At 27.0% G+C, this 8,845-nt stretch overlaps 1 protein-coding gene across 1 annotated transcript; it reads left to right on the forward strand.

Moving 5' to 3' along the window:
• The first annotated feature begins 3,577 nt into the window (after nucleotides 1-3,577).
• On the forward strand, nucleotides 3,578-6,763 carry LOC145832609 (arylacetamide deacetylase-like). The gene is made up of 5 exons (XM_082939912.1): nucleotides 3,578-3,615; nucleotides 4,050-4,186; nucleotides 4,446-4,647; nucleotides 6,214-6,400; nucleotides 6,587-6,763. The coding sequence occupies exons 1-5, from the start codon at nucleotides 3,578-3,580 to the stop codon at nucleotides 6,761-6,763; spliced, it is 741 nt and encodes a 246-aa protein (XP_082796038.1).
• The last annotated feature ends 2,082 nt before the right edge of the window (nucleotides 6,764-8,845 follow it).

Here is an 8,845-nt window from a genome sequence, read left to right on the forward strand (position 1 = left end):
GGAATTTTGGAACTAAAATTAAATTTTATCAGACAGCAGTCTATGTTATTGAAACTATAAGTTTAAGTATACGTACACAAGTTTTGTTCCCTACTTGCTTATTTTTTAGGTTGGTATTTAAACCTGTGTAGCTTGACTACCTATTCAGTTAGAATTAGTATATATGTTTATCTTTTCAGATTCTTTTTAGGACCTTTTTTCTTACAGTAAATAAAACAACTAATGGGTTCGGTAAAAAAAGTTTATACAAAAGTTTGAAAAGCTAAGAATATTCATTGTGTACTGTTACGGGAATAGAACGCGTGGGCTTACCACTATCCTGTGAGTAATAGATAGACTTTTTTTTGCTCTGCATCATCAACTCCAGAATATCTAATGTAAGTTTCAAGTTACAGCCTTGTGACTCCCCCTTTTGCAACTTATAACCCCCTATATATCTAAATTTTTCTGTAATATCTGTATAAGTGCTTAAATTTGCCGTTAAATAAGCCTCATACCTGTTTTTTGCTTTTAACTATGAACTCTAGAATATCTAGTGTAAGTTTCAAAAGTTTCAAATTATGACTTCAACAATACAACTGATACATCACAGTAAATCGTAGTGGTAGAACTATTACATCACAGTAGATCGCAACACTAAAACTATTAAATCACAGTAGATCGCACTGATACAACTACTACATCACAGTAGACCGCAATGATACAACTACTACATCACAGTAGAATGCAACACTAATATATGACACCTTAGGTGTTTTTTAATTTAAATCAACTTTTGAAGCAGTTCTGTGAAAAACGTAGCATCGATTTAAAGTTTAACAAACATTCCTACAATCACCGAATAAAAATTTAAAGTAAATTGAATATATTGCAAAAAAGAAAATCTATTTGTTAAATTAGTGTTTGACAAATCATGGCATTTTAATAGAAATAAAACTTTAATAATCCTAAGCTCTGTATACAATAGTTAATTTACGATACTAATTTGTATACACTGTTATATATTAGTTTTTTTTATGTTGATTTGATTATGATTTTTTTTTAGTCTACTTTAAGTACTATATTATTAAATTTGTAGGTATATTATAGTGTAATTGTTCCGAAATTATATATAGCTTCATTTCTTTTTGTTTACTTTAACTAAGTTCCGATAATTATATTTTACTTATATAGTCTCATTGTCTTTTTACTTTTATTATATATTTTATATAACTTTGAAACTTCTATGTATTTACTTTAATGTAATATCCTTTTATCATCTTAAGTTTCTATTAACTTATTTATGCTTAAAAGTCTTGTTTACGTAATTTTCCAAATTCTCATCTAAACAGTAGTTATTTCGAATTTTTAATTTAAACTTTAATACATGTTAATACTATATTCTATAGCTTAGTTAAACACAATAGTAGTAAAGTTGAGTTTGAAATATTTCTTCTTTAATAAAAATGCAATGTATTTGTATATAATTTTATCTAAAACCATATTGAAAATTCTTTCTAAAAATATATAACTGTATAAACATTACGTTCTGGTTAAGTCATGGTATACTATATTTTAATGAAAGAACAAATTAGTTAAATTTGACTTTATTTAAAATAAATTCTAATTAAAATTGATTAAAAAAAAAAAACAGTTTCACTGACTAGTTTAAAAACAGTCAGGTTAGATGCAATCGGGTTAAAAATAATCGGACAAGATGAAGCCAGAAATGATCGAGTTAAAAATTATCGGGTTTGAAAAGGTCAGGTTAGAAATGATTTTGTTAGATATGATCCGGTTCGAAATAATCGAGTTAGAAGTAATAAGGTTAGAAATTATCGGGTAAGAAGATATCGGATCAGACGTGATCGGATAAGAAGTGATCTGGTTAGAAATAATCGGATTAGATATGATCTGTTTAGAAATGATCGGGTTAGAAGTTATCGTGGGTCAGAATTGAAAACTAACTGTTTTTTTGTCGAAAAAATTCTGCAGAATAACTATGTTTGAAAACGTAACTAAAAACATGAGATTATGTGTAATTGATTAAAATCAGCTTTAAAAATTATTTTGAAAATTACTTTAAATTTATTTGTTAAGAGTTTACTTTTCTTGCAAAGTAGCTTGGTTATATACAACTATAAACAACTATTTTTCACTTGAAAACTTTATGACGTCATTAGAGTCTTTAAATACGCATTTGCTAATATTAAACAGTATGTAATGCTACTTGAATTTTCTCCTTTTTGAGAGAACATAATTAATCAAGCGTTTATATGATTTTCTCAAAAACTCGTGCTTTGCTTTATATAGACTAATATTTAGTTTGTCGTTCTAGCTTTTACAGCCGTGAATTTATAGTCACTAAACTAGTTACTTTTGTAACCATGTTAGACGTTTTAAGTTAAGCGGTTAAGCTGAGGCTTTTTATTTTGTGGTTATTAATTTTTACTGTGTTTGTTATTGTTATGTGTTAGTTTATAGTCACTTACTGTTCACATTTATTACAGTAAAATAGACCTTTCTAATCACAGACTCGATTTCAGTTAAGTAATGGTATAAGTTAATTTAACACATGATAAAAATACTTAATTTGATAACGAAATTAGTTTAAGGACTAACTGAGGACTGTGAATTACATTAAAGAGCGTTAGTTTCAGTTATATACCAGGCCCTTGTTACATATGTAATCAAGCATATTTCACAGCTAGTTTCATAGAAACCCGGACTTCCGGTATCTCCCTCGTTAGTGTAATCGTGACACCGGTGTTTGAGCTCATACCTTCATTCATACTTCTTAGTTAATTAGTGGTGACCCAAAATTAGTTTATTTTTTTTTTAATAAACTTTAAGTTAAGTACATAAATAAAGTCCAGTAGTCATTATTAACGTAGTTTATTATAGGCCCAGTGAAGCCAACTTTCTAGGGACTGGAATGAGTTTGAAAAAAATAAATATAAAGTTTTAACTTCTAGTTTTCTTTTGTTTAGAATCCCAGAACCAGTAGTCTACAGAAACCTAAATTGTTAGTACAATCAGATCAACATCCAGGAAAGAACCTCATTTAGTTGGTTAATTTCAAGTCGAGATGACGACCTTTACCAACTTGCACAATAGGAAGTGCGTATCGCTAACTTAAAAAATACGGTACAAAAGAGACGTGATCCGGTCTACATAGCAGATTGTACAAAGCACCAATAGTGTGTAGTTAGGTGCCTCAGAGTAATTAAGTAAGACCACAAAAGTCTGGTAAAGATTATAACAGCCTGTAACAACATCATAGAGTTTTATTGAATTGTTGAGAATTGAGATTAGCAAAAAGAGAATAATGAAAAACTACCGACAATTGTTTATTACCACGGAGGTGGCTGGACTATTGGAAGCATTGGTTTGATTTTATTAAAATTATAAACACTAGTTGTTGTTACATTTATAAACTTACATAACATGTTGCTTTTAACAAGTGTTATACAATATTTATTTTATTTACAAGCTGATATAATAAAGAGAACATTATTTATTTGTTGGTTTATTTCTGTCACGATTACATAACACTAGTTTATTATTATCAGAATCTTACAAAAAGGTTTTGGCGCATATGGCAATTCACACCAATTCAATCGTGATGTCACCTGAGTAAGTTTGGCTAGAAAAAAAGACTTTTACTGTTTCAACATTTTTTTAATTTGTCATATTGTTAGAACTATACAAAATTCATTTCTAAAATCTTTTGTTTTTCGACATTAAAATATAACACAATATAGTATTTTGAACTATCCTTTCTAAAAAACATCACTTTTTTTTAAATTTGACATTTTTACATGTTTAAATCATGTTGAATAAATATTAACGAATTTGTTACACAATTCATTTGATTTAAAACTTGATGAAGTTTACAGAGATAAGTTGTTTATCTGTTATTAGCAAGTTGCGAACAAATAACATAGTTTATTAAAAAAATATGTTTCAAAAAATTGTTTTATTTTAAATTAAAATTTAGTTTGTAGTGCTTCTTAAGTGATAACATAAATTAATGATAAAAACATTAAACTTTTTTTTCTTTCTTTTAGCTACAGATTATCACCAGAATATCCGTTTCCAATTCCATACGAAGATTGTTTGAAATCAACTGTTGAATTTCTGTCATCATGCGAAAAACAATATAATTGTGACGTAAACAAAGTGGTGTTAGCGGGAGATAGTGCAGGTATGCTAGTTAGATAAAGTTAACATTTTACATTGTTAGGTAAAAATAAACATTATTATGAATTTATTAAAAAATAAAAATGTCTTAAGTTTATATCATTAAAAAAAATAATAGTCTAAGGTTAACTGATTTTTTATAATTGATAAATTACTTATTTGAAATATTTCAAAACAAAGATTAATTTCTATTTGTTTCATTTCGACAGTATGAAGGTAATAATGAAATGAACTACACGAATTGTAAATATAATACATATTAGGAGGAAACTTGGCCATGTCTATAACAAACACTTTATTGAAGAACAACGAACTTTCTATCACACCACCAGTGATGCAAGTCCTCGTTTACCCTTCAGTTCAAATGGTCAACTTTGATCTGGACAGCATTCAGATGCGCGGTATTGACGGAAACCCTTTGATGCCCACATGGCTTATCTACAGCTTCATGATGTCATACTGGGGGTTAGTTGCAGTTTTGTGACGTCATCAAATATGTGATACTGTTCTAATCGCTTTAATGTTTTTTTTTGTAGTCGTGGTATACAGACCGTTTTATTTTGTCTAAAGTTTTGTGTTTTTATTATAAGTTAATTTGAACAACTCTATGAATTTTTATATAATTTTCAAGTTGACACACTTGTGACATCATCAATAATATGACTGTGTGACCATTTTAATTGTACTCATCATGTACAGAAGGATTTTTTTACATCAACATTCTTCTTATGTGATTTTATTATATATTAACAGCTTTGTTTTTAAACAAACTACTTTAAAGTACTTTTTAATTTAACCATATATATCGTATATTTCTTCGCACAATTTAAAATTACATATCATAGCTCAAAAAATTCTACACAAAATATAGACTTTCTTTTTTTTATTTTAATACTTTAAAAAGCAACTTGCTTTTTTTTTTGTATTAAATTTAGTTAATATAACTATGCTTATATTGATATTTTTCGCTAAAAACTTATATAATTACAAAACAACCACCGACTAGTAATTATCAATCATGCTGTATTAATAGAGGAATTACTTAATTACTTAAAAGCTGTAAAGAGTTGACCAATGTAAATTTAACAAAAAAAAAAGAAAGAAAAAAAGTATACTTAAGTACTTATTGCTTATTGGTTGTGAATGGTATTAAAGTACATAAGTATTTAGTTTGTTTGCATAAAAATGCGATAAATTTTCAAAACTAAGTAGGGTTCGTATTTTAGATAATATTTTATTATTATCTAATTTTTTTGTTTTTTTCTAACTCTTTTACCACATTATTTAAATTTTTCAGATAAAGATCTTGCGGCCTAATATATACTAATGAACGCATCACACTGGATAAAAAAGTCAAAAATATGCTTGAAGTTACTACAAAATTTTTCTGAATATATTTTGTAGGTTAGAAAGTGAGGCCCATCTGAGGGACTTACTCGATGAAAATATACATATTGATACTACGAACAAATATATTGCCGATAAGCTCAAATGGATTAAAAATCATTACCTTGAAAATAAGTAAGAAGTTTTCAAAGATGTCGAACAAAACGTGCTAACTAGTTTTAACTAATTTAGTTGAGTTCCAATATTTTACAACGACTTTATTATCTTATAACTATATAATTATTTTGATAGCAGCTAGTTTAAATTATTAACCTAAACATTTATTAGTGTTGAGAAGCTGAAAGAAGTGTTCATGTTTTTCTGTAGCTAATGACAGTTTTGATGACTTTTAAAGGTTTTTAAATGTTTCTATTATAATAAATCAGCTACATAAAGTGTCAAAAAATATTATTCAATGTTATTGATAAAGAAAGTTTTAAATTAAAATATACACGTTTTTGTTTAAAAAATAAGGCAATCAATTTTTTAAGCATAGAAAGTATATAAACTAACAATAATTTATTAGCTTTCTAAACAGCATTTAAGCTTATTTTTATTTATGATTACTTAATATTTATCCTACTAAATATTTTCATTGTAATGTTTTTTTTTCTATGCTAATTTCAATAAGTGTTGTATTTAAAGTGCAAACAAGGCAGCAAAAAAGCAAGTTAAATCGGAATCAGCAGAGATCAAAATGTTTCAATCAAAAGTGACCAAACTTGTGTTGGATCCGAGAATGTGTCCTTTGATGGAAACTGATGAAAATTTGTCAAAACTTCCGAGGACACACGTCCTTGTTTGTGGATACGACCAGCTCCGAGATGACGGGGTGAACTATTTTGTTGTAATAAAAAAGTTTTCAAACAAATTATGGATTTTAAAAACATCAAAGTTTGAAACAGTTATACAAAACTCAAAATATTTAGTCTTTTCGTTTTCAGTAGCTTAAAAAGATTGTGTTTGTCTGACAACATACTAATTTTGTTAAGGGTACTATAAATTTTTATTTACGCAGTTTTTTGTTGTGGAAAAATTGCGCAGTTTAGGAGTGAACACGACCCTCCAATACTTACCTCGATCACTTCACGGATCATTGAACATTGGGAGTGTTTTGGAGTCAGAATCTAGTTACTACTGGCAGCAGAACCTGCTTCTTTTTAAACATATCAAAGACTATACTTCACAGATTTAAAGATAGTTCAAAATTTTCCTTCCATTTAATTTTAAAGATACTTTGATTAATTTGCTAAACTTTTGTTTGTTAACTGCTGCAGTTATATGCTAATATTTTCCTCTAAATAGTATACAATACTTTAACTACTTCAAAATTGTTTACATACAAAAGGGACGACTTGAAGTAGTTTCAGTAAAATTTTATTGTAAAATAGTTAACTGTTTTAGTAGTTTAAAAAAAATCTTCAAAAATATAATTCTTTTTTTTTTTGAAAAGGCGGTTTTCGTTGCTCATCCCTAAACTACAACTATATTTTTGCTAACAACTTAAACTGTTTTTAATGCATTGATTTCAAATTCAATTGTCGTTTTAACAACAAAATACAAAGAAATTAGATCAGGTAAGATCTGTAACGTGATTAAATCTTTGTAAGTAAAAAATATGTACTAAACAAAAACACTGATAAATGTTTGAACAAAAATCTAGATATGTGGCTTAAATTATGTTGAGAGTGAAATGCTAGTTTAGTGGTTACATTTAAATATTTTGACGCAATGACATTTTAAAAGCTGTCATTTCAACTTGACGAAAGTAGAGCGACATGCGGAATTGAAGTTGTATTTAGTTGAAAAAATTGGTGTTGTACGAAAGAAAAATTACAAAAAACGAATTGACATGATTATGTTCGTAAAATTTAAGTATGCTAATAAAGTTCAAACTGAAAAGCTACTTATTTTTTCGACATTTATTATACTTCTACAGCAACAAGAGTAAAAATATATACTCACAAACATTAGATTTATGATCAATTTGAAACTTACAAAAAAAGGTAATACAGTTAATTTGTTTTTCTCCGACGGTTTGCGTCTGTATTTTCGTTACAAATTTAATATGATTGTCCTATTTAATACGGTCGCTTTATTTCTTTAAAAAAAAGACTTTGACTGTTGTTATTTAAGAGAGTTTTTCTTTAGTAAGTATGAGTAAGAACAATTTAAATATAGATTAAAACGTATGAGTGGTTTTGTTTCAAAATATGCTTGTTTTTCTATAAATATTAAAAAATATTTTTCTTATTCTAGAACTCTTTAAGGAAAAACATGTTTTTAAGGGGAACAGGTCAAATATGCACCAGGAAATTTTTGCATGAAAGGTCTAATATGCAAGAAAGGACACTTTTGCAAGAAGACTTTTTGCACAAAGGGACATTTTTGCACGAAGAAATTTTTGCACAAGAACCTTTTTTTTTTAAATGAAAAAAATAAACAAACTAACAAAAAATAAAGTTGTACTCACTAAATTAAGGGTTAGGACTTAGGGGTAACAGTGATAAAAATAAAACCTAAAAACATATTAATAAAAAAAGACAATAAAAAATGAAATATATAATTCAATTACAAAAAAACAATAAAGAATACCGATTGAGGGCAAGGGTTAGGGGTAATAGTGATAGTAAAAGAAAAATAATAGTCATTAAAAACGAAAAAACAACAACTATTTTTTTAATCCGTTCAAAAGTGTCTTCGTGCAAATTTAACCTTCGTGTATAGTTGAAACTTCTTGCCAAAGTGTATCTTCGTGCATTTTAAACTCCTATTCGTTTTTAAGTAATACTTTAATGTTTTTAGTTAAGAAAGTAGTTTTACTAAAAAAATATCTTTATGCTATAAGCTGTTACTTTTAAATTATATATTTATATATGTTTATGGTAAACAACGAATTTTTAAAAGTCTTATTAAGTTTAAATCAATTTTTTTTTTGACAATGTTTTAAATGTAATTTTTTATTTACATTTAAAGCCTACATTTACTTTTTGTACTACTTTTACTGCCTAAATTTAAAATTTTTATAATTAGTTATTTTACTTTGTTTTTTTTCGCAAGTTATTTTAGATAAAACGTTTAAGCATAGTTTGAGCATAAACTTGAATATAAATTAAAAACTGGTAAAAGTCTTAATCATATGCAGTAAACTACAATGAAACTAGTTAAATAACAAGTCTATCGACTAAAAAATGATTTTATTATTATTTACATACAACCACTTAAACATTTAAAATATTTTTTTTTAGTTCAGATTGTACTTATGTTTACTTGCTTT

This window comes from Thalia democratica, chromosome 3 (assembly GCF_965202585.1).
Source record: "Thalia democratica chromosome 3, ktThaDemo2.hap1.1, whole genome shotgun sequence".
In the NCBI taxonomy this organism is placed as follows: domain Eukaryota; kingdom Metazoa; phylum Chordata; class Thaliacea; order Salpida; family Salpidae; genus Thalia; species Thalia democratica.

Coding starts and splice junctions, on each gene's coding strand:
- LOC145832609 (XM_082939912.1), top strand. CDS start 3,578: ATGGCAATTCACACCAATTCAATCGTGATGTCACCTGA. Junction 4,187..4,445: donor GTTAGCGGGAGATAGTGCAG/GTATGCTAGTTA, acceptor AATACATATTAG/GAGGAAACTTGGCCATGTCT. Junction 6,401..6,586: donor ACCAGCTCCGAGATGACGGG/GTGAACTATTTT, acceptor TTATTTACGCAG/TTTTTTGTTGTGGAAAAATT.